Source organism: Pagrus pagrus (genome assembly GCF_965226575.1).
Source record: "Pagrus pagrus genome assembly, chromosome: 13".
Taxonomy (NCBI): domain Eukaryota; kingdom Metazoa; phylum Chordata; class Actinopteri; order Spariformes; family Sparidae; genus Pagrus; species Pagrus pagrus.
The window spans coordinates 16,225,239-16,251,952 of record NC_140197.1 but is presented as its reverse complement, the minus strand read 5'-3'; the positions used below and the strand labels follow the sequence as shown (position 1 = coordinate 16,251,952).

At 42.1% G+C, this 26,714-nt stretch overlaps 1 protein-coding gene across 16 annotated transcripts; it reads right to left on the bottom strand.

Annotated features, from left to right (window-relative positions):
• On the bottom strand, positions 1 to 26,511 carry spag9a (sperm associated antigen 9a). Of its 16 annotated transcripts, none has more exons than XM_084371574.1 (31): positions 26,028 to 26,511; positions 21,776 to 21,896; positions 18,823 to 18,893; positions 18,617 to 18,705; positions 17,114 to 17,264; positions 14,177 to 14,266; positions 12,959 to 13,094; positions 12,707 to 12,800; positions 12,496 to 12,617; positions 11,318 to 11,329; positions 10,488 to 10,545; positions 9,799 to 9,951; positions 9,666 to 9,717; positions 9,413 to 9,543; positions 9,084 to 9,140; positions 6,673 to 6,831; positions 6,433 to 6,562; positions 6,093 to 6,182; positions 5,880 to 5,996; positions 5,582 to 5,768; positions 5,259 to 5,474; positions 4,920 to 5,130; positions 4,557 to 4,673; positions 4,148 to 4,228; positions 3,829 to 3,896; positions 3,561 to 3,712; positions 3,271 to 3,442; positions 3,001 to 3,114; positions 2,696 to 2,875; positions 2,429 to 2,566; positions 1 to 2,315 (listed from the first exon to the last, which is right to left on the bottom strand). In XM_084371574.1, the coding sequence occupies exons 1-31, from the start codon at positions 26,325 to 26,327 to the stop codon at positions 2,197 to 2,199; spliced, it is 3,888 nt and encodes a 1,295-aa protein (XP_084227700.1). In that variant the 5' UTR covers positions 26,328 to 26,511; the 3' UTR covers positions 1 to 2,196. The 16 variants fall into 16 exon arrangements, with proteins under 16 accessions (XP_084227700.1, XP_084227697.1, XP_084227691.1 ...); XM_084371571.1 differs by having other exon boundaries at positions 2,696 to 2,872; positions 3,561 to 3,709; XM_084371565.1 differs by lacking the exon at positions 11,318 to 11,329 and adding an exon at positions 10,839 to 10,853.
• Positions 26,512 to 26,714: the final 203 nt, after the last annotated feature.

Below are 26,714 nucleotides of genomic sequence, written 5' to 3'. Positions count from 1 at the left end.
TTCTCCATGAAACTGAGTTTAATAGATTGTTAAAAATAAGGCTATGATGCTGTTTTAGCAAACATTGACCAGGAGGGAGCGCCGTCACGGCGTCCAGACGCACCCGGTACAACGGGTAAATGTGGCCGATCTCTGGGGGTATTACAGATGGACACACAGTGGGCACACATACACCGCACATTTGCAAAAAACCAAACACACACTGACAAATGTGTCTTGCGTTCAAACTCCTACACGTACACATGTACTGTACACACAGACGCACGTATAGACATCCACCCCACCCAAAACGGTGGCAATAAACAGAGATTCAGCTGAAAACATAGCAGTGTTCTCTTAAAAAAACATGCATAGCTTAGTACATGAATGTGTCGTTGTCCAAAAACCGCCAAGTTATTGTTTGCACACTTTTGATCGCATGGTTTGTCAAAAATTTCCAACATGATTACATCAATGTCTTTTTATTTAACCATTATTAACAATCACGTAAACTCATTGGACTAGAATAGCCTCCCGTTATATTTTGCTCATGTAGAAAGTTACATTCTGAACCGAGATCGGCTCGATAACAACGGAAATAAATACTGGAATGGCAAAAAACACAATATAAAGTTACTAGTTTTGAAATGGACTGAAGACCGATCGTGGCCTTACTTTTGTGATATAAAAACAAATTAAAACACCTGCCTATTATTCTTTTTCTGCCATTGTGTTATAGTCATCATCCAAGCAGTCAGTACTTAACAAAAGTGTCTCACACTTATAATATAAAAAAACAAGCACGAAGGCCAAAATAACAAAAAATACTGACAATAATTGCCTTTTAGACCTTATTTATCTAGAATGTATTTGTAACAACCAAACAAGGAATGATGTAGCGATCAGGAGAGATTCTCTTTAGTGGAGACGGCCACACATTATTGTTATTTTTAGTCAGATTCCCTTATTCAAGCTTATTTCCCAGTAAGACAATGCACACGTGTACCCTCAAATTATAAGACTCACGAGACGTTTAACGTTGCAAAACAACAAAATAGTTTCACGGTGCTTCTTCTTTCGTCCTTTGGTTACTGGGGTTTGTACATTTTGTTCCCTTCACACGACTAGCACACGGCAGTGTAGCGTACATAGCCGCGGGCATTCCTCCAAACCTTTAGCGACTCGCGTGTAACATTTTTAAAGTGCCAATGAGCTGAAGCAGACAGGAAGCGCCACGTCTGGGGTGGCACGATGGGGTTTAGCTGTAAAACGTCTGAGCGGTCACGCACACGTGGACGAGGATACGGGATTTCCCCATGCAGGCTAATGCTAACCTACAGTACTGGATCGTAAACTGGTTCTTCTAGTCACAGGAAACCTTAAAGTACCCAAACTGCTAAGAGATTATTCATATCACAAAATATAAACGTGTCCAACGGGGCTCGGTGTCGTTCAGTATTAATGAGACCTTTTCTCGAGCAACGTTTCATCCTAAAAGCTTTTCGCTGAGTTAAAGCACATTTAATTTACCACCGGTGCGCGCAAGCTGCTTTTCTATTAATCAGACACAACAGTGGAGTAATCAGCTTCAGGAAAACACATTCAAACAATTAAACCTTCTGAGGTTTCCTATACATTTTGGATTGTAGGTTTCATGTTTTGTTATCTGGCCCTAATGGTAAAGAAAATACAAAATGCCCAACACAGTGAATGCCTACACACGCCTGATGCTCACACACGTACAGATATGTGGTTTACAAATGTGTATATATAAAATATACTTCAGTTCAACTTAAAACTGTCCTGCTCCTTTTTTAAATGCTTCAAGCACTTTTTCCCTTTCAATCCTTCACATCGGAACCCTTTTTTTCAAACATCCGGGAGACAAACAGCGTCCACACGTTACCTGATCAGACTTTAGTCGTCTACTTCCTGTGTGCGCCAGCTTTTCCGACATGCAGCCCCACAGAAGGGAACACCTGGACCTCGGACGGATTCTTTAAGTTAACATAGACCTCATCTATTTCAAATTCATAAAGAATAAACTGTACAAAACATGGACTAAAAATAATTGTTTTTTTGTTTTTTTACAAAGTAGTCGACTACTCAGGCATTAAGAACAATCAGTAATATCAAATTAAAAACTTCGAGAGGGGCATGCGGGGGTTGCTGGACGGCCCTGGCGTCGACACAACAGTCCGTTTTTTTTGTTTTTTTTCAATCATGAGAGGTTGTGACCTGCCAGACGATGAGGTGGCTCCGCTCAGCCTTGGTCGGTGCTGTCTGCTGGCCGGCTGTTGGCTCTGATAAACCGTCCAACTCGCCGCCTTCATCACCTGAGGAGGAAGAAGACGAGTCAAACAAACAGCTTACCGGGTGGGTCACAGTGGGGAATACATTTTGCACCGTCTGTGCTTCGACAACGGTGCCAGCGGCGGGATGTACTCACCCATTCTGAAGTCAATGTAGCCTTCCCCTCCGCTCATGACCAGGTATGTTTTGGGCTCTGAGGTCACTGTGTCGGAGGATTCAGACGGAGGGTCATCAGAGCCTGAATCTGCAGTACCTGGAGGGGGCATCGCCTGACCTGTGACGATAAGTCAAGAGTTTGTGTTCACAGTAATGAGAAGCAGAGAGAAATAATAAAAGCAATTTGTTAGTGGTGTCTTGTGTTTCTGCCACTTGACGCCACAGTTCGCCAGCACTTGTTGCTCACCTGGCACGGTGGCAAAAAACTTGACAGCGTCTCGATGTCCGTGGAAACACAGCTGGGCGTGGGCCATGGAGCAGTATGGCACGGAGCTGCCCGACATGGCACCGTCTGAACTGTCATCACCGTAAACCCGGACGGCGCTGCCGGGCCGATTTGGCACTATTCCCGTTGTCTTGTTGGCTGCTGAGTAGGAGAGAAAGAAATGAGTAAAAGCTTTTGACGAAACGATGACGCATTTGCGAAACCTATGAACATAACATAATTTTGACTCAAAATCAGACGGAACATTTTTCATTTGGTTGTGGTACCTTCAGACAGCGGGATGGAGATGATGACGCCGTTTCCTGTCCCCACCCACAGGCGGCTGCAGGAAATCATCAGAGCTGTGATTCTCACGAACGAGAAGCCCAGTTTACCCGTACCTGCAACACACACAGAACACACACTTGTTTGTTGTTTCAATCCATGTGCAAATGACCTGGAAAATGGAGTTCAGCATCTACCTGATATATACAGACGCTGCTTTCAAACTTTATGAAACTAGATTTGGAATAAGGATTTAAGAAAAGCATGCATACCCAACATCTTGCTGACGTAGGGCTCGATGTCCACGTCCTGGAGGTGCTGGTAGGTGTGTGCGTGAAACAAGCGTAGAGTGGAATCCAGTCGGATGGACACCCAGATACCGTCTCCAACCCAGGCCAGCTGCCGCACCTGACTCTCCTTGCGAGGATGAGCGTCAAATGACTTCTGCTCGGACGTGACGCAGTGAGATAATGTTGATGTTAGAATGTGGTGGAAATGTTGAACGGAGGTTCCGGTTATACAACAATGAAAAATCATTTATTAAATAAAGTCAAAGCTGTACCTCTATCCTCATGGCCTTCGGTTGGATGACGTAGATCTTGTTCCTGTAGCCGCACCACACCTTGTCGTGGACTACTGTCATACAGCGGATGGAGTGGTGGGGCCGGCCCAGATCCAACAGGTGGTAGTTAGTTAAATCCCACTGACCGTCTGCTTAGGAGAAACAAAGACTTGACAACTGATGATCTTTGACAAAAAGAATTTCAAATTTTCCAAAAAACTGTTTAAGTAAGTTTTCAAACAGAAACAGCGCTAACTCACAGACTTACCAATGCCTCTGTGGAAAATTGCTAATGTCCCATCTGCCAGAGCTACAAGGACTCTCCCTTTGACGTGCCTGGAGCAAGAGATACATATTCTTTAAACTTCAGTATTGGGAACTATTGCACAGTCTTTTGTCAAAATCTTCTTTCTCTTTCTTCTCTTTTTTAATCTATGTTTCTTGACTTTTGCCATACTTGGTTAATATTTCTTTATTTTCTCTTAATATGCTTATTGTTATACTAACCCTAACCCTAAGTCCTTGCACGTGTAAAACTTACATGGCAAGAAATCTGGCTCTAATTCTGGTTCTGACTTTGTACTCACACTATGCTGAGGATGGAGTCTTTCAGCTTGATGGCGTGGAGACACTTCCTCCATCGAGCCACGGACGAGTGGACATACAGACTTGAGAAGGGAGAGACAGATGGATGAAGAGACGCAGATCAGAGTGTAACACTGGCTTATGTGGAGTGGATTTCAAACTAAATGACAAATATAGAGCCGTTTAAAGTATAAGTGGATGGATAAAGCTCATAATGAGAGTTGTGTGACAGCACAACGACAGCAACAAAACCATTATTGACTTAAAACAGGCTTGATTCCATAAACATCTTCAGAAATGTTTTTTAAACTTAATAGTAAATGCTCAAACCAATGCAAACATCACCTCTATTTGTATTATACTATTTGCTGTGCACTAATAGCGCCCTCTAGTGGCCGTTGTCCTGCTCACCATCCGTTCTGGGCGCCCAGCCACATGGTGGGAAGGGCACTGCTCATCCTCAGGACTTCCCCTTCTGACAGGTCTGAGTCTTCTGGCAAAGACGTCACACCGTCCTGCCCGGAGCCCCTGGATCACAGGAGGTTCATCAGTTTAACAAATGTAACATTGACAAATGTTGTACACTTATAAATACTACAAATTGTTCTAATTAACATTTCCTCTGTGAGCTAAACATCCTGATGCTTTTATTTTGTAGTGCCTATCAAGAGAAGAAGTATTTTAGATAATAATACTTTTAGAATGTAATTGTATTAATAGTAGTTGATCTTTTAACTAATTTTGGTGTTTGTACTGCAGACCATTATAACTCACCTCCGTGTGTCAGAAAGAGGGGAGTCAGTAGGTCCCACCCCCAGCGGGTCGGTGAACACATGCTCCGTGTAGATCCCCGGCTGGTTTGAATCTGCTCCCTGGTCTTCCTGTCCATCTTCGCCTACACCAGCGTTAGCCTCCGTAGCTTCTGTTGCCTCTTCCGCCGTAGGAACACCGTCTTCTAATGGACTGGTCTCTCTGGACATCTCAACTGTGGGCATCACAGGGTCAACGAGAAGGTAAATTAACCTACACTATTTATGTAACTAGTTATCAACTAACCCCACTTGTGTTTGATGCTAGCAGTCTGGCTGTAACACGAGAAAGGTCGTACTCTACCTGAGCCAGAGATGCCGCTGTGCTCAGCCGGCTGGTCAGTGCAACCTGCGCTGGCCGTCTGGGGGATGGCGGTGGTCCCCTCCGCTGCCATGGCACCATCGCTGCCTGTGGAGCCCACACTGGCGACGCTGCCTGCCAGTGACACCCCGTCACCTTGGCTTGCCTCTGGATCTTGTGGTACCTCCTCACCTGCGGGAAAATCAGACTCCAACACACCTGAAAAAACATCACAAATGTGACAGTCAAACCTCAGTGTTGATAGAATCAAACATGTAATTATTCAGCCGTGGATGACAAAGACACTGGCTGAGAACTCAGCCTACCTGGCACACTGGCAATGCAGACCACGTGGGTGTTGCAGGCGTAGAAGCTGTCGAGCAGGTCAGAGGGCTGACTGGCGTCCAGCACCATAACCTTGGTGGAGGAGTGGGTGCTAGTGCACACCCACACCCTACTGGAAATCTCGTCCTGAGCTATCAATTCCTTCTCCTGGTCCCCTTTCTCCACATCCTTTGGAACAACACAAAATCAGCCTACAGTCTTGACAGAATTTAAACTTAAATTTGACGAACTTTATGGACTGTATAGCCACAGCCTCTTCTTTTAATGACTTGGTCTTACCTTACTCTCTTGCTCCAACTGGTCCAGGCTACTCTGAGAACCCTTTATCTGCTTAGCGAGCTCTGACGTGAGTGCGGCCCTTCCCCCAGACAGGTTGACCCCTGCCGCACACCACAGCTAGGACACAGAACACAATAAATATCTTATTTTCTTCACAAATATTAAAAAAGGCACATATGATGCTGCATGTATGAAAGTAAGTGACTTATTTACCTTCATAGAAGCATCTTTCTGATCCAGAGGTCTCAGGTATACTGGTACAGGTAGGTTAATTTTGTTCTCCACCTGTCCACCGTTTGCCACCTGTCAGGATGTAAACCGGACACAGACTTTTAGAACATATCATTCAATTCATTAGTTATTAACAGAACGTGGACAACTGCACCAAACATTTTTGCATTATGTCACCTATGTTTCATGAGGTTGAGCTCCATCTGGTGGACAGTTTGAAGGAATGCTGTGTAGCAGACTTGAACAGACCAAACTAAAGAATGACACTCTGGATCGTTATCATTGATCCAATGAAAAAACAGACCTGCTAATTGATTCCTACCTTGTATTTACTGGGCAGGCTCCAGCCGTGTGCAGTGACTCGTCCATCCTCCTTCTGCATGTGGGCCTTCACCTGTCTGTACTGGGCTCTCTTCTGCTCTTTACGCGATGGCGAACTGCACTGGTCCATACTACGAGAAGAGCAAAGAGAGATTATGTCTGCACTGTTTACCTTATTTTAGAAAAAAAAATGTCCAAATTCATCATTTATTTTGAAGGTTTTTGGCTTTGTATAACTCACTCTTCATTCAGGAAGTCAAAAGTCTTGGACTTCTCTGTGGGGAACTGGGAGAAGGTGCTACTCCTCTTCACCATGCTGCCGGGGGCGTTGTACTTGGACTGGGGGTCCACCTTCTTTATGACGGGGGAACTGGAGGAGGAGCTAAACAGTCTGCTGAAGCTGCAGGTGGCGAGGTTACAGAAAGCCAAGAGGGGAAACAGAGCAGACAGGAGTGCAGGGAAAAGCAAGGAATGGGGGTCACCAACCAACCGGACAACCGAGGAACCAGCACCAACATTTACTGTAACAGTGACGTAAAGCATGCTGGGAGTAGTAGAAGAGCTGAGCACTTCCTAACACATCAACTTGGACTGAATATCAATACTGTTTAAGTACTTACAAAATTGCGTCTTTCTCACCAAATGTCAACAGTATCTTAAGTGCCAGGTTAGATTGTTTTACGTTTTTACATGGTCGTCTTCATCAGTGCTGAGACTTAGGTCTCACCAGTGTTAAAAACAAAACACAACAATACCCAGAAAAGTTTATCTGAAAAGTTGAACATGTAAATTATGCATAATTATACCATTAAATGTAAATAAAAGTTTGAATAAACATAAAAATATACCTGTTGAGGAAAAGCAAATCAAATATCTTCATGTCTATACTTTCCATATCGACTGTATAATAGTATGGAAGCTGAGAATGGCCTTTATCTTTAGATCACAAGTTAATCATTCTACTATTTTGAAAAAACAAACTTTGTAATCTCAAGATAAAAGATAATGCAGCTGTCATCACAAGAAAACAAAGGTTTGTTTGCTCTCATTAAGCTCAAATATATCAAAATGTATCAAGGAGTAGCCAGTATTGATCAGTAGCCACTGATTGAACGGATCAGACTGTACTGCAGCCGTACTCATTTATATACACATACTTAATAAATTATTCAACCATTCAAACATCCAGCAATGTGGGTACTTTGTTTAACACTATGCCAAGGAAAATTATTTTGGGTGTAGCTTACCGGACACCGAGACATCTGCTTTAAGTTGACCACTGTATGTGAGCAAAGCCCTTCCGATAATAACCCTCATATTAAATCTCGAAGTGAAAATCACTTTCAACAAACGAATGAAAGACCATGAAACATACAGTTTGCGTTGAATCCCACCACAATCCCACCACACAGAGCAGTGTGTGTTGGTCTTGGTCCACTGCTGCTAATCTTATGAAATCATTTTCTCATGATAGATTATCTGCTATCTCCAGAAGCTAAAATAACCTGTTATCAAGAGAAAAGGAGCTTTATCATCACGAGATAATGAAATAACTAACTTGTGATCTTGAGATAACAAAATTGCAAGCATGGCACTTTTCGGCTTCCGTACAGTAGAACCTTCCATGCATCAGATATAGAGAAAACATTGTTAAAATACGTGAACATATTTCACTTAAATGTGTCTAAAGTGATGTGTTATCATTTCCCATCACTGACTATTTGTGCTAAAACTTCGTTCTAGCTTACTGCCTACTTTTTTTGTCAACATTTCCTCACCGTACTCAGATATGCCTGATAAAACAACCATTACACATCTACTAAATCTGTTGAAAAATCTTTTGAACAAAAAAGAAAAAGCACATGTACACGTATTTAAGCTCTGTCCCTGTTTAGCTCCCTATGAGCAGACAGAGTGGGAAAACATCAAAAAGGCACACAGCAGGCAGGAGACAGGAAAGCCCGGGGGCACAGGGAGAGTCATGTCTGAGCACTTTGTGATAACAACAACTGATGCACGGCACGGAGAGTAAGTATCATGGGTAGAGACACATCAAAGTTGGACCCGTTTGTAATGGGGGAGCAGTTCTGTGTTAATGAAGGGAAAGAGAGAGGTTTGGCTGGGAGAGGGTTCATTAAACCATCTTTACCTAATGCTGCCAATTCAACAGCACATCCCGGAAAAGATGAAAAAAAGATATATTTGAATATTTGAGAGAAAATGTCACAGGAGATCACTCGGACTACGCGCATCGTCCTAAACCGACATTCATTACAACTGAATCCAAAATGACAAGATTCGGGTACTCATCACAAAAACATAAATTGAAAAAATTGGATTTCGGTTCTGCTTATCGGTTCCTCAAGGCGCGAGGTCCTCATTATTGCACATAAAGGCTACATATCTGCCAGGATCTGTCTATGTTAATGCATCGACGCAACAGTGTCAGTTTGTTTGGATACAAGCGTGCACTGCTAACATGACAACAGTGTCAGAGACGGAGTCAGAAATCAAAAAAGAACCAGAATCCATAAGCAGAATCTGAATGGATAAAAATGAGATCGATACCCGACTCTACTGACCTCAGCGGGCTCTCAAAACTAAAGTCAGACGGACAGTTTCTTAAAGACAGTAACAGTTAGGAGGACTTACAACTGCCAGATGCTGGATTTCTTCTTTTCTGTGAGTGTTGGATTTTCTCTTGAGGCCCTAAAGAAAAGTACAAGATGAAATCATGTTACCTGTTTTGAAGACACGCAAGTAGGTAACGTTACATTAAAGGTGAAATCCGTTAAGTTGATATGCCGATGTATGCGTCTGTTTATTGTGTGTATCATTAGGAAGTAACTGTGCTGAGTCTTTTTGACAGAAGCAACATCATCTAACTTTATCAATGCAGTATACTTATACAGTTCAACACAGTACTGGATGCTCTGTCATCTTAGGTGCTGAATATTGAGTACGAGTCGGAGAGACTGTACCTGATCATCTCTGTCCACCGCACAGCTTCCTGCAGCTCCATCAGCCTCTCTTTGTACTGGTTCCTTTCCATCAGCACTCGGGCCATTTCCACCCTGGTGAAGCGCTTCCTCTGGGCTGTCGGTACATCGCTCTGTGGCAGCACACAATTACAACAATACATTACATTTATCATTATGGGAGTGAGTAACATCTCCACGTAAACAGGACGTGCGTGTTATGTGTATGTTTATATTCTGTGTGCAAAAGACTCACATCTTCTTCATCCTTAGATTTCTGTTTCACGTCCTCCACCTCAAGTCGCACTCTGGAAAAGAGCATTCATCATCATGGTGCCGAGTTCTCTTGTTATTTTTGAAACTGATCCCTGCTCTGACTGTTGACTTACTTTTTAAGATCCTCCTCCAGCTCTTTGAACTTGTCCTCCAGCTTGGTCTTGGCCTGCAGCACAGCCTCCAGCTCCCCCTGCAGCATCTCCTTCTCACAAGTCAACTCGTCCACCTTCAGTATCAAGTCTTTATTCACCACGTTCAGAGCATTCCTGCACAGACAGGAACGAGGACATTTTAGTATACATGTACAGTTATACTTACCCGACTGATATCGGTTGCCGATATTGGCCTATCACACATATGTCGATATCGGTGTCTATGTCCAATATGTTCCGATATGTGAGGAAGAACAAGACTCGGGGTGATTTATTGCTATTTAATTACCAGTGAAGTTTATTATTTCAGTGCACGGATGTAATTTTGGACAATAAAGTTTATTGTTTAACTGTAAAATATACTGTTCGATAACCTCATTTGAGGGATCGTTGCGAAATAAACGTCTTACGTATATATTCTACAAAAATATAGGCTGATTTATTCATATCTGGATTTTTTTTACTACCAAATATCAGTATTGGCCCCAAAAATCCAGAATCGGTTGGGCTCTACTCAGTATTAGAGTTGGGAACGATCCGATCAGATATATTGGGCGCCGATGCTGAGGTCATTCACTTGACAGGTATTGAATTGTTAAGAAATCAAATATCGAAGTCATGGCAGTAGAAGACATTTTGTTATCACTTACTTTGTCTCAAGCAGTTGTGAATTCTCTTGAATGAGATTTTCAACTTCCCGGCCCATACCTGAACAGAATTCATGATTCAAATCAGAATTTTAGTCCATAAAAAACACATTCTGACAAAAAGCTTCAGTAGTAACTACATTAACACTACTGATTAAGATGCATCACTCACTGGAGATTATTCTTACTACAATAAAATACAACAAGGAACTACTTAGGATGTGAAATATCTCCTACTGAGATATTTCTAACTGTCAGTTTCACAGCACGAGAAACTACAATAACACACACAAACCCACAGCACATGTCACATGACTGACATGAGAAGGATGGAGAGAGTGGGTGGGGTCTTACCAATCAAACTAAGGTCTGAGATAACCATGCAATCCAAGTCAGGCGGAAAGAATAAGGAAGAGAGAGAGAGAGAGAGAAAGAAATGCGAATATAGTTTGAGACAGTGGAATGACCAAAAATGATGACGGAGCCAGAGCTAAACGTGTAGCTGCTGGCTCCACAAGCAACAGATGTTGTTGGGCCTCTAAAGCTAAGTAGAAACGACAATCGCAGCAGTACAGAGAAGGAAAATACAAGGGCCAAAACAATAGTTCAAGCTGTAAAAAGAACAGTTAGGCCAACAAAGGAGGCATTGAACTCCATCATTCATGCACCAAACTTTGTCAAAAAGTCAACGGTTATCAAACGTAATGAAGAAGAAGCTGTGAGCTGCAGCGATGGCGGGTATGGCAGAAAAGGTGACTAATGAGTAGAGGTCAAAGGTAGGGACATCACAGAAGAAAATGTTTAACCAAGGAAAGGTTTGAGGTCATACACACCAGAGTACTCCACTGGGATTATGGACAAAAGCCAGAGGATGGGACACGGGAGAGAGAGAGGTGATGTTAACATGGGTAGATGGCTAACACTGCGTATAACAGCTGGACCAAAGCAAGTGGTGTAGCATTGCAGCAAACAGTGGGAGTTACAATGACTTTAAATCTAGCACAGAATCAGCTGCTAGCCAAGTAGTAGTGGAGATTAAGTAAAACAGAGAATATTCAGGGTTAATATGGAGTCCAACAGGCACATCATCTTCTCAGCACCACAATATAAAAAAGGGTCACGTCTGCTCCACAGAGTCTATTATTTTCTACATCAGCAAAACCTCAGACTAAATTAACAAACACATTATTATACCATGGCCACTTACAGAATAAAACAAGATGGGCTGTGTTTTTAAACGTTTAAATATCTTCAGTACGGCTGCTAAATGTGACGGAGCCCCGTACCGTCGTGACATCATGATTTAAAAAAGGCCCCCAACAGAGAGCATAAAAATGTAACCGCGGTCTCAATTCTCAGAGTTGCTGTAAGGCAGGATTGCTGGGATCAAAATAAGTTTGGTGCTGCTCAATGCACTAACGTAGTAACTTAGATTAACTTCCCCTGTAAAGGCAGCCATCTTACTTCATTTCAAGCTTCTGAGGCACAGGGATGTACCGTAAGTGGGTGGTGACAGGAGGCAGTTTTCTCGGCAAGGTGAGATCAGTGGGTCAAAGCGACAGTGAGAAGCAGCACTGAGCTCATGAGCAATTCCCACCTTCTGGTAACGGAGGTCATAAATGTTTTTTCACACTATGAGGAAACATATTTGTGTCCATTCATCATGGTTCACTTTTATGTACTTTACATAATTGATTAGAACTGTGGTGAAACTCCTGCACCACAATTAAGATGCCTCAATTTTTACAGACTCCTGACAATTACAAACGAGTATTTTCCATGGCCATGGTATAATTGTCACAAATAATTCATATGCTTTGTCTTCACACAACATGCAAAACATTGGAAACTTTTACAAAACCCATCAAGGAAAAGGCATGTCAGTCGTTTGTTTGTTTGTTGTTTAACTTAATCACTTCGGTTCATAACAGAATCAAAACATTTCAAACAACACTAGGCAGATCAATGTATTCAGAGGATTTGACATGATGAAGATGAAGTTATTACTCACCCAGTAGGTCGGCCCCTTCATCCACATCCCCTATGAGCCCAGTGCCCGCAGACGACAGCTCTTCAAACAGAGACTCTGTGTTGCGGTCGAATGCCATGTTCTCGATGCCTTTAGTAGGTGTACTGAAAGAGTCACAAAACCAGGAGGCGATGTCATGCTATCTGTTTAAACTATGTTTAAAAGTGGCCCGACAGCATGTTCTTTGTGCTACCTGCATGGCCTGTATCCAATGGGATCCATGTCCAGCTCAGGGGTGGACTCGATGATGTCCTGCACATCTGAGCTCTCTTCATTTTCAGGTAAACCTGCATAGGACACAGCATATGAACACATTTTTTTGAGAACTCCTCTACAGCATATAAACACTGTGTGACAAAACATTGTGCCAAAGAGAGATGCATGACCAAATGAATGATTATTAAATCATTCTGTAACAAGTGAGTTTCATGATATTTGACCCTACCCACTGATATGGATCTAGTCCCAGGGGCAGCCTGCACCTCCGTGCTCTTACTCTTCCCATCTTCCCTCTCCATGTCCGAGGCCGTGGTGGACATCGGTGTGGCCGACTTGGAGCCGGTGAAGTCCGACAGCTCGTCCTGTAATTAAAAGTGTCTCACTTATAACAATAATTACATTTAAAATCAAGGGCCAAAATGAAAGGCAGAGCTTTAATGAACCGGGGGCTTCAACAGAAAAAAGGAAAACGCACAGAAAACATCGGGACCACAAAGAAAACAACAGCATAACAACACAGTTCACAATCTAACAGAGTGAATGTGCTAATCACACACTAGAGAGTTCACTACACACGCGACACACATGCAGTGTAACAGAAGACACAAGAGTACAATTTCTCTCAGATAAGGGTAAAGTAATTGTCTCGAAGTGAAAATCTAACTCTGATCACCTTAAACAAAACAATCTGAACTACTAAGGTACTGTTAATTGTGAAATTGGAACTCAGGGAATCTAAAAAGAAATACTAATAACTAATTAACACCAAAAAGACACATGAGCCACACAGAGCTAGCACACAAACACAGACACTGAAGTCCACACACAGCTACAGGGACTGCAGGGAGGGGGCTTCACACAACATCAAGTGAAATCAAACATGGCCACAATGGGAGCTGCCATTCTACCTGTAGTACACAACACAAACCCACAAAAGATCCAAAAACTAAAAAGTTTAAAGAAAACTAAACAGCCAACTGGACATTGCATCTAATGTTACACAACTACAGCATTAAAACACAGGATACTATATGAATGTTATTGTACAATGAATGATCATCTATGTTATTGTTATGTTGACGATCTGCATGAATGACGCAAAAAGCATGTGAAATATAAAACTCATGCATTCAAACTGAAGAGAAACAAACAAATTAGAGGCCAGATGCAACCACGCTGTTACTGATTGTAAAAGATGAATAATTATCCAATTAGCTGATTGCTGTGTGCGCTTAGATTTTGAAAGACACAGGACATGGTTGCATGTGGCACCGTCTAGCACAGGTGGCCTGGTGATGTGAGAGGCGATGCTTTTGAAGATGAAACAGCATAGTGGAGGAGACTACTGAAGCCCACACACACGCAAACACAAACACTGTGCAGTCCACAGCCAGTGCAGGCGTGCTGCTGCCGCAGAGCCGCCGGCCGCCACTCATTCAACTACCTTGCAGTCGTCTGCCAGTGAATTCCCCCAAGTAGAGTCCTGCGCACTCTTACCCTCCCTTTCCTTCGGGGGGTCGACAAAGTCCAACTGCTTGTGAGGGGAGGGGAGAGTAAGAATGAAGCTCACATGTGAAGAAGCAGTCCAGCAGAAATGCATACACCCCAAAGTGTGCATGTCTGTGAAATGGAAAAGTGCTATTGTATGTGACAGTGTGCAGATATAAATAAGCCTGCGTGTGCACACGCACGTGGGTCCTAGCGTAGCCTGTAGTTTACTAGAGTCAGTCAGTTGTTTAAGTGATGAGTCTACTGACAAAATAAATAATAATCTGCAGCCGCTTTGATAACTGGTTCAGAGTTTCAGTCATTATTCAAGCAAACATCATCCAAAATCTGCAGTTCCAGCTTCTCAATTGTGGAGATTTGCTGCTTTCCTTTGTTTGTGATAGTAAACTGAATGTGTTTGGATTTTGGACTGTTTGTCAGACAAAATAAGATATGTGATGATGTCATGTCGGGCAGTAAGAGATTGTGATGGGTATTTTTCAGGGGTGCACGATATGAATATTTTCAGCCGACACCGATAACTGAAAATGACCTACTTCTCAAGGCCCATACCGGTAAGACAGACAATAATTGCACATTTGTGTGTTTTAGGAAGTTGATTAACCTGTAAGAAAGGCTAAAATGTCTGCTCGCACCGGCAATGACCTGTTTGGCTCTCTACCTAGAAGCAGCAGTTTGGCGTCATAAGCGTGAACACAGTGTGCTTATTCTTCTTCTCTTTCTGTGCGTATTGGAGGATCACAAACCAACTTAAAAGGTGCGTACCACCACTTACTGTATCAGAGTGTGTAGATACTGCACGTCTAGGGTAAATTAAAGTAATTTGTCTTCGTATAAATCATAAATTGGCTCCATTTATCAGCTATAATTTCAGGAACCGATAAATAGCAGATTATATAAAATTCCCAATATAGGATATATTGTGCATGACAAGTATTTTTCACTGTTCACTGACCGTAATCAATAGTTGCTGCTCCAACCAAATGGCTTCTATAGTCCAGTTTACAGCCAAAATACCTTTCAAGATGTACTTGGGCTGATATGAACTCGAGAAATCAGAGCATCGTCTTTGCATTTGTATACTTTTCACTTAATAAAGAAGTAAGACTATTAATAAATTGTGAAAATTACAAATATTTATGATGTTTTTAAGTATTATTCCCCTTTAAAGTATTGTACCAGTTCTACTTTGATTTGTTTAAAAGACTAATCCACCGATTTAGCATTACACTTCTATGAATTTGTCAGACTGACCGAATAGATGCAGCAGAACCCAAGATACAGTCTTCTTCTTCTACATCTTTATCTAAAGCCTTCATTACCCACAATGCACCTGAACTGCTGACAGTTCAGCCACCGATTTGGTTGTGTTATTATGCTAGTAGTGGCTAATGTAGCCTCAAGCTGCTAGCCTAAGTCTGGTAAGCTCCATTCTTTCAAACTTCACTCAGATTTTTGTCTTCCGAGTCATCACAGGCTTTATACAGCTCACGTCACAGACACAGTTATAATCTACTCCTGACCTGCAAACAGAGATTGATGTGTAAAATCGGTGGAGTTCCCTTTAAGTGGCATTGCTTTGTAAAGGTCATTTTGAATTAAACAGAGAGCAGTGATTTCCAAAGTATAATTAAGCCAGTTTTCAAGGCAATGGAATGGTCTTGATTATATGACTCATATTGTAGATGAGGTTTCGATCATGGCTGACATGCGGGCGGATGCAGTCATCAACCTGCCGCTCCTTTTCACTCGAAACGCCTCCCGCTGCCATAAATAAATGTGACGTCTCTGTTTTAGTCTGAGAGCCTGTCTGCCTATCAAAGCCGCTCGTGTTTGAAAGGCCGTGGCTCAACAATAACCGTCCTGTAGCACCGATTACATAAGAACCAATCACATTCCAGCAAGCCCTTTTCTCCCTCGGTGACTGGCTGCGAGCCATACAGCCGCATCACTCCCATCATGCATCGCACCACAGAGCTGATGTCCCAGTTTTAACAAAAACGCAGCAGTAGGATGAATTAACATTGTCACCCTCCAGGTCCTCACTGCCACAGATGAAACAGAACCCACACATCAAATCATTTGGAGTACCAGTCACTGTTTTGCAGAGAAAACATACAGAACATAATCATTATAATGTTCATGTGAGAGGAAGGACTCGTGTTGCCAGTAGGATTTAAATCAGTGGTATTGAAATCACATCATATGATAAACCAAATAGAATATCGTTGCTATGATGAATATTCACGAGATGCGTTTAATGATCTCCTCTGACTGCTGCACCGGGGGAACAGACACGGTTGCATATTCATCAATGGCCAAAGAGGAGGATGTCTGAAAACAGAGATGGCCTTGTCAGATGCCTACTAAAATTTGCCTACACGCCCGAGCCTTATCAAAGGCTCTCTATTTTTAAATGCTAATCCAAAGCCAAAACTCCTCTATCTTCTAGTGGTGGCAGGAGGGCTGGAAACGCAGCCAGCAAATGGGATTAAAGCGATCATATGATTCTCCATTTTTGATTTTTGATTTTTTTTAAGTTTCTCTACTGTTGACACTCGTTTTGATCAAACAGCTTCAGCAGTGCGAGTGTTCAGGTAGTTTCAGGTAACAAATAATTTGGAGCAAGTGAAAAAGATTAATGACGCGATCAGATAACACATCGTCTTTAACTGTTTGATATCGACATAATTCAGACTGGACGATCAGAATTTATCTAAAAAAGAATGAGGACAGGAGTAGGACACAGGAAAGCTAAGTTTGTTTGGTTTTTGGGTCTAGACTTACGAGATGCGGCATTATTTTTCCTTCACTATGCAACACTGCATGTCTGAGTGACAAGGAGGTGCCATCCACACACACACACACATACCTTGAGGCTAGTGTTTGACCGTGGTTGTGCTGGGTCAGTGAACCTCCAGCCCTCTGGTCCCATTGTCTCTGCCCTGACCTGGGGGTCTGGTGTCAGCAAAGACACCCCACCAGATGGAGGAAAGATCCCCAGAGAAAGAGGCCGCTCTCTCCTGGACGGACAGCAAAAAAAGATTGGTGATCATTGTTTGCAAAAAAGGCACAATTCACAAATCTCAGTCTCAGTTCAGGCTTTGTTAACACCTGTAGTAGTTCGATATGCAGGTACTTTTTTTTGTTGTTGCACTGATTAACTGTTTATTAACTGTATGTATGTAACCAGATATAATGTAATATTAACCTGTGCCTTCTTTATGTTTTTGCTCTATATAAATGTCTCAGCAAAATTACTTTTTTTGATTGAAATTAAAACAGTAGCAGAGCTGAAAAACAAAAAAAGGGATGGATTGGTCATTTTTAGTCAGTTTTAATCAAAAATGTCAAAACGCTTCCTGGTTCCAGCTGCTTACATGTAAGGATTTGCTGCTTTTCTTTGTCATTTATGATAGAAAATGAAGAATCTTTTGGCTGAAGACAGTTGGTTTTCACAATTTTATGACTTATCGATTAATTGTAAAAAAAAATATTTAGCGGATTGATTGATTACTCGTTAGTCGCAGGCCTAACTGGTTTGATCAAAGTTTTGTGGATCATGAAATACAGAATTGCTCCTGAGAGGGTTGTCACCTTGGAGTTATCGTAATTATGAATTTCCAAGATGTAGATAGCTCTCATGTCCTAGTGTTGTAGTCAAGACCGCACCAACCAAGACCGAGACGGTCCAAGACCAGAGAGTACCGAGACCGAGACAAAACCAAGAACATATATATCAAAGGAAAATCATAACAAAACATCAAAATGTGAGTTTTCTTTTTATTTAAGTGTGCAGGGGGGCGTGTCAGTCACTCTCACACTGACATCGGACAGGTAGCAGCTGTAGCTGGGGGAAATCTTTACACTACCAATGATGTGAAGTTATTAGCTGTTTTTGAGAGGGTCTTTTTTCACTCTTATCAGTAAGGCATGGACAAAAAGCCTGTCAGCGGTGGTCTTGACCGGTCTCATTCAAAAAACCCGAGTCCAAGACAAGACCGAGTAAAAATGCCCTCGATTCCAAGATGAAACCAAGAACCTCAAAAAATGGTCTTGAGACCGGTCTCGAGTACTACAACACTATCATGTCCACATCTAAATAACTACGACTGGGATATAAAGATTTTTCTGAAAGCTCCAATATGTCCGTCTTGGCACTTACCAATACAAAAGCGTCTTTAAACAAAACATGTATGAACGCACCACATCAGTCAAAGTCTGTTGTTGTAATAAAATATACATTTAATGAATATGGTGTCGTATGGTGAAACCATCTTGATAACATGAATTTGTAAACACAGGATCTTTCCAACTATTCATCCCACGTGACATGAACGCAGCATTAACACAAACTCATCTGCTGTGGTCTTACCTGACTCGGCCGACCGCGCTCGACTCTGAAGTCTCGCTAATCTGCTGCATTTTGATCCTCTCTACATGCTCCATATAATTATGGATCATCTGCGGAAGTCAAAACAAAGAACCAGAGGGATGTAGTCATGAATGTCCTTAATGATTACAACTCAACATTTTCCTTCCTTTCTTCCCTCCTCCCCCCATCCTTCCTCTCCCCCTTACCTCTGTGTGTCGCTGGTGGAGGGAGTTGTATTCCTTCTTGAGCTCTAGTTCACGTTCTTCTAGCCTGCCGACTGAAACAGAACACAACACAGCTCAATTTCAGGCAGTCAGTTTACAAAGGCACAAGACAAGGATCACATTCTGTCTATGAACTGTTAGTAAAATGATAATAAAATTTTAAACATTTTAAAAACTGGGTATGACAAATTTAAATTCTTAAAATAAAACAATGCCTCTGTAGCGCAGCTATTGCTGTACATGATAATAATTCAAGAGAGAAAGCAAAATACGCTTATATGCTTTATATGCCTTATGGTTTGTTTTCTTGCAAAAGGTAAGAGGGTGGTTAGCTTAGCATAAACACTTGAAACAGAGCGAAACAGCAAGCCTGACTCCATCCAAAGGTTATAAAGTCTGCCTAACAGCACCTTTAAAGCTCAGTAATTATATCTAACAACTGTACAGATATCAAAGTGTTAAAAAATTAAATTTGCTATTTTATGGGGGTAATGTTCCAGACCAAGCAGTAACTTCCCCGAGCAACTGTCAGCTCATAACCCCCCGTAAAACAGCAAATCAACGTCTTCACACTCTGACTGATTTTTCTGCAGATAAAACGAATGAGATGAAACATTTATATGTCAAATAGTGAGTTTTAGAGTTGCTGGTTTCCCCCGTTTCCAGTCTTTACGCAGAGCTAGGCCAACCAGCTGCTGGTAAAAATGGCCCAAAATGTTAAAACATTCCTTTACAACTTTTAGACCTTCGTTGAAGTCCATTAAAGAGTGTGCACGTCCCTCCACTTGCATAGGCAGAGGGGGTAATCTCAGTCAAATGGGTTTCAGTGTTGCGCCGACTTATGAAGTGACAAAAACACCTAATCCCCTATTAGTGCGTCAGGTCTAGGCTGAGCCACATAGAGAGCTACTGCGCCAGACAGAATGAAGCCTGGATAGTATCAATTACAGCAGCTAAAGCTCCCGCATCATGTGTGATGACGTCTGGCCTGTGTGTGTTTTGACATCATAGAGGGATATCACTGCTATCGTGACTCATCAAATCCATGTAGACATGTAATGCTGTGAAGTGAGAGAGGCTTTATACAAGGGAGAGGGCTGAAGTGGGAAGTAATCCCTCCTGTGTGTTCATTTTAGTGATGTTGGACAAATCACTGTGTGGAGAAGATTAATGTGCTGCTGAACATTAAAATTATCGATTGAAAGTTAAACTCTGAAAACAAACAATAGCTTTCTTCCCCTAACAGGATATGTGACACAAAACACCACCGTGGAAAATGTCATAATATGTAATTTTTTGACTGCCTCTGAAGAGTTGGTGAGAGTCGGTGCTGAGTGACACACTCTCGTTCAACGAGCTAACCTACTAAAAAGAGGAGGCCAGCAATGGCAGGGAGAGGAAGCCAGGAAAAACAGCACATAGAGTGAGAATATTTTCACATTTAACTTGATGAGTTAGGGCTTTGTTTCAACCAAACTAGAGTTGGTGGTTGTTGGAACATTGTCAAGACAAACTAAGATGATTTTGGAGAGTTTTATTTTGTTTGGATAAAGTGATGAGTTTACAAGGCTAGTTAAGCTAGTCTTAGAGAAGCTTGAAATCAGAGGACGTTAGACTGCATTTTTAAGTTTAATGAGAAAAATTAGGTGTAAAAATATTTCCTTTCTTGGCATCATGTTGAATATGTTGTATATGTGTTGGACTAAAAATATCTTAAAGAGCTCACACACAAGAAACACATCATGAGTCGATTCACTAGTGGCAGAGGGATGAAACTAACTGTGTTACTGTCAGAATTTCCCAGTCTGGGATCAATAAAGTTATTCTATTCTATTCTATTCTATTCTATTATTGGGCCAACGATGGGCAGTTAGACAATTTTAACTCACAGCCCAACCTTGATTTCTAATGTCTCCAATCGGACCACCGACAAATAAACTAAAAAAAAAAAAAAAAAAAAAATTAAAAAAATATATAAATGATTAGTTTGTTTTGTACTGTGAAATAGAGCCAAGACAAGAGCAGAGGAAGAGTTTAAATAATCTGAGCTGTGCTATTGTTACCTGCTACCAATTGTAGCTTTATCAACTCTACAATAGCTGTGAACTATGTCCTAAATGCCTCAGGGAACAACCAGCTCAGGCGCTGCAACAAGCAGTAATGAATGATTTACTATTCAGTGGGGGTGGCAGAGGGTTGACTGAACCAACTGACAGGCTGCTCTCCCTTTTCCCCAGTCAGGTAATATAGTGATTTAAGGCTGATACTGGAAGAAAATTACCAAATTATTTACATTGAATGTTCAAGAATAAAGCAAAATTCTGTTAAAGTGAGATATGGAAAAAAAATCATGCTGGTGTTTTCTCCCCCCCCTTCACAGCTTCGTGTGAATGAAAGATTCGCTTCAACCAGCTGTGTTGCTTTGCTACCAGATACTGGACCGGTCATTGTGTGCATCCACTATTTCCAACAAGACAGAATGTGGGAGCCAATCACTTTGCATTCCTTAATCCGCCAATAAGATGGGCGGTAATGCACTGTCGCATTAGGAGGATGGGAATAACAGAAATCCTATAATCCCATTACAGTTACCCCCGCAAAGAGGGAGAAAGGGTGTGTGAGTGTGTAAGTGTGTGTGTGTGTGTGCAGAGAGAGAAAGTCGGCATTACAAGCCATAAGAGAGACATCAAACAAGTGAGGAAGAGAGTAAAAAGATGGAGGGGAGAACAGACTAGTCTTGTACATGGGAACAGACTGATAAATAAAAAATCATTCTGGGACATAACTGAGTTTTCTTATCAATGAATGGATGTTTCTCCATCACACAATGGAGGACAGTGACTGTGAGAATGTCGTAACACATTTGCGAACATGTGTGCATGTGATTGTAAGTGTGTGTGTGTGTGTGTGTGTGTGTGTGTGTGTTTGTGCTTACTCTGGTCTGCGTAGTTCTTGATCTTGAGTTCCAGCTGCCGGGAGTGGGACTCCATTCTGTTCACATGGTTCTGCAGGTCCTTCTTGTCCTGTTCATGAGTGTCCTCAAACTCAATGAACTTCTACTCAGGAAAGCAGAGACGAAGAGACACACACACAAAAAGACACACACAAAGCTTAGTCATAAATAGTCTGGTGCTGTTTAAAGTGATAATGTGAGTTTTTTCTTCTCAAACTAAAATAGCTTTTTAGTGATTTAAAAAAAAATCACCTTCAGATCAATCAATAATGAAAAGAATCATTAGTTGCGGACCTACACACACAGTGTATTACATAATAACAGAATATGTGTGCCATTGTGAAAAAATAACTTGTAAACCTTCTATGATGACGGATGTAAAAATATTGTATGTCAGGATCAGGATCAGGACAGGATCTTGACTCATTGGTAGATGCGGGAATTCCTGTTCCTCCCAGTTTCCTCCGGGGCAGACCACTGAGCACTGAAGTGTGTGTCTGTGTGTGTGTGTGTGTGTGTGTGTCAGCGTCCACATCCTGTCCAGCTGAGATAGCCAAGGCCCTTATGTGGCTGCCCTTCCTCCACTGGATGCACGAGTCTTACTGTACTTTGATGTACAACGTCAAAGACATGCAGCGAGTTATTTTTTGCGCTATATGACTGAAAAATGAGAAAGTATTCATGTTCAGACCGAATGACAAATTATCTCAAACTTAAATTAATCTTCTGCATCTGTAACATTTTGATTGCTGCAGATTTGAAGTGGCTGCTGTTAAGTTTTCATTCAGATCTGCCCAATTAATATGTTCAACAACCGTTTTGCAAAAAAACAAAATTAGATAATTAGTCATCCAGAGACGTTTTAAGCCAAATTTACTTGTTTTCTCCGTCTTTTCTGACAGTGAGCTAAATATCATTGGGTTTACACTGTTGGCCGAACAAAACAAGGCATTTAAATGTCACATTGGGCTCTGGAAAGCTGTGATGGGCATTTTTTGCTATTTTATGACATTATCTGATCGTTTGAGATAATAATTGATAATGACAATAATGGAAATGCAGTGTTTCTATCCAATGGGAAACTGGAGAGGGGCTGCAAAAGGGTTTTATTGATCTGAACAGCTGTTTAGATGCCTCAGAATCAATTATTTCTACAGTCATAGATAGCATCAGTTATTTGCACTCCTTCATTTATGTCTATTTCTTCAAATTACATTAGAGATTAGAAGAAACACGGCTGCAATAATAACGGAGCAGCCAGGATGATGGGATCTTTATCATGTCTGTAGAATCACTTGTCAATCCAGCCGGTAAAAGAAAAAAAAAGTAAATACATGTGAAAAGCTTGAGCTGTTCATCTCATGTGAAAGCAGCCTCCTAAAAAGAAATGTGACACCCTTCGCTAGCCTGGAAAGGTGGTGGTGGCACTTAAATCCAAAACCCAAAAGGAAAGAAAAGGGAGAAATGCAAGCCGGGGAACGCTCCCTTTCTGCTAGTTTCTGACAAAGGATCACATGACCTGGAAGTAATACTTTGCTTCTCCGACCGGCTCAGCGTTCCCCTGCTCCCTCCTCCGCAGGGGCGTGGACAAAGAGTCTTTCCCAGGACAGCCCCGTAAACACTGATTTAATGTGAACAAACGTGCATTTGTGTTGCCATAACAATGAAAGGTACACTGGTATTGTCAGTTTGCATGTGTATGAGTGTTTGTGTGCCTGGTTGTCACATGGCTTCAGTGTCATTGCGTGTAGGGAGGACACTACAGTGGGCGAGTGTCCCTGCTGTCCTGTTGGCCTGAATCAAAGAAGCAAGCTGGGACATAAGGTCTGAGTCACATCACATCGCCCTTCATAGAAAAATGCAGAGGCCGGGAGGCAGCGCATTCACACATCCAAAGCATTACTGCCAGCAAAACACAAGATCCCTGACACAACTACACACACACACACATCAGGGTTTCACTATTGTTGGCAATGTCTGATCAAGCAATAAGTGAGCTTTTCTACAAAATGCACCACTTTGTTTCCTATTTTCTTAACTCAACTTAGCAGCAGATGCCGACTCGATGTTATCGTTGCTTTAAAGAGCCACTCCTCTGATTTTACAGGTCAAAGTCAGTTTACTTGTCATGAGGAGCACAACTCAGCCTGTGAAAACAGTTGCATAATGTCTTCAGTGGCTCTGGAGGCGCTTTCTGAAGTCTGAATCTATAATTATCTCAGCTTGGGTTCACAAACTACATATTTATAAAAGACAGACGGAGAGTTATAAACTGTAGGTACAGTATGGAGTTTGAAAGGTGTGGGCATTTACAGGGCATGTTGAATCTGACGAGAAAAGCTATTACTAGGAAATATAGGAATCAGTGTTCTTGCAGCTTGAACCATACCAAGGACCAGAGGCGGGTGATCTGGCTATTAAATAATATCATGATCTACCTAATCACAAAAAACCCTGTGAATTTCCCCATTTGCACCATTAAAACACAATATTGCGTTAAAGATAATTATTTTTTGACACAAGCCCCTCATCTGCCACGTTGCCAGCTATAACTTACATTACATTATTTACAATCACTCTATTTGTTAGTTCACGTGACGCGGATCTGCTAGTCAATGACATTATGAGAAGTTTGGAAGCAAATGTAAGACGACATTTATTACTGTTAATGTGAAAAGTAGATTGTGGACCACTCTAAGATCGATCACCATCTAAAATTATCCGATCGCCCAACACCGATAAGTCAGGATTTCTCACCCTCTGCTCCTAAATGTCACTGCTTTGTATACTACAGTAGGGATGTGCAATATTGGACTTTTCCGATATTTTCCACTTCATTTTGGCTGATTGTCGATACGGATCCATTTTTTTCCAACTACTTATAGTCGAGAACTTTAAATCTTTGAAATTAGCAAATTATGATGCCTACTTTTATCATGATGGTCCACTGGTGTTCATGTTGTGTGCACAAAAAGTGTCATTACATCAGCTTGTCATACCGTCAGAAATGTTCATGTTTGGCTGACAGCGATATTTCATTTTGGAGCCATTATCGGCTGATTTCAGCATGCATCCCTATACTGTAGTACACTGGGTATCTTGAACGCACCGTGAAGCTTTTGCCCCTTATATATCTGATTGAGTGAGTGATCAAGAGGGTGAAGATATGGTTTAACTGCTTTGGTCGTGGGTGAAGGGTGGAAATGACGACCTGCTGTCAGTGCAGGGTAGGGGTCAACCGATATGGATTTTTCTGGGCCGATAGTGATTATTAGAAAATCAAGACGACTGAAAAGAGATATTTAGGACTGATATTTATTTGCAGCAAAAATGTCAAATCTTTGCGTCAAAACTTCAAACACTATTAACTCAAGCACTGTTCTTTAGTACAATTTTGAGGTACTTTACTAATATTCCCTTTTTCTGCTACTTCCTCTCTACTACATTAATTTGATAAATAGTTACATGTTACTTTGCGGACTCAGATTATTCAGTGTTTATAGGCTATTAATTGTGACGTGTTGCCATTTATATATTGTTGCGGGTGGAACATTGTGTGAGTAATATTCGGGCCACCGCTGGTGCAGGGTGTGAAGTAGTAGGATCATATATATGTGTATATATGTGAGCTACAGTTTGAGTAGAGCTGTAGTTGGATGTTTTCTGACATGTATTACATTCTATGTCTTCTACATATGCCCTACTACAAGTCAATCTGCCATCCCTCTGCCTGCTGGTCTGTCTCCATCTTCTCTTAAATCATGTTACAGTGATGTCCCAAAATGCTGAGTCACTTCACCTGCTGTTCCTTCAGTCAGGGTCTCACGGGGCTCAGACGTGACTTCACTATCTGATGCAATGGGCGAGCTGATGGGAGTATAGGTGTGTTTCGTGAACATGTCTCGCCTGTGTGAAAGATGCCTCTGTCGAGGCAGTGAGTGAGAGCTCCCGTCCCAGGATTACAGATGCAGTGTTATGTCACTGACCAGACACACAGCTCATACAAAGACAGGGGGCCATTTCAGCCTGACGTTAGCCATGACACTGCCTTGTTTACATCCCCATTGAGCACCATGGCAGGACGGGCGGGATGCTGCCCGGGCCACGTGCATCGGTTAAGTCACCGCACAGGGATGCTGGGAGGGTGAAACACCTGGGGCTGCTTTCATTCACCCACAAAAAGGATGCTGTCTTGTTATTTATTTTTTTTCTCCCCCCCCTCCATTCAGCTCACCTCCTCTGCGTGTTTCCTCAGCGCCTTCTCCCGCTCGTACTGGGTGATGAGCTGCTCGTTGTCCTCCTTCAGCAGCTCCAGCTCCACTTCGTGCTCCTGGTTCTCCGCGAACACCGAGTCCAGGTTCTCCAGCACGGCCACGACCAGCGGCATCAGCTCCTTCACCACGTCCTCGTCGTACTTGCCGATGAGCCGCTCGAACTCGCGGTAGATGGAGTTGGCCAGGCCCGACACCCGCTCCGACATCATCGCTGATGTCCCCGGGTCGTCCTGGTACACAACCCCGTCATCCAGCTCCATTTTTAGCCCTTCTCCCTTTCAGCAAACAGGACCAATGTGGGGTTATTCCGCGTTAGCCCGCCACTATGAACACCGTTATCAGCTTAATTGATAGCAGCGTTTCGTTAAATAAACGTACACATTGAGGACATTACGCGGCCGGACCGTTACGATGCAGGAACGGCTACGTGGATTTCTTCCTCTGTTTCCCCTCACTTGTCCCATGCTGCCTTCACGTGCTCCCCCAAAGCTCGTACTTCCCAAATCCACTGAAGGAACGAAATCACACGGTTCAGTAGGAAGTATTAATCCCGTGAAATCCTGTCAAACAAATTAAAATATATATATATATATATATATATATATATATATATATATATATATATATATATATATATATATATATAT

Bases quoted from the DNA above. Each gene is read 5' to 3' on its own strand.
- spag9a (XM_084371565.1), bottom strand. From the start codon at position 26,327: ATGGAGCTGGATGACGGGGTTGTGTACCAGGACGACCCGGGGACATCA. The intron at 9,544-9,665 runs GTGAGTCTTTTG...GTGCTGCCACAG, and splicing joins AATCTAAGGATGAAGAAGAT to AGCGATGTACCGACAGCCCA. The intron at 2,567-2,695 runs GTGAGCAACAAG...TTATCGTCACAG, and splicing joins GTTTTTTGCCACCGTGCCAG to GTCAGGCGATGCCCCCTCCA.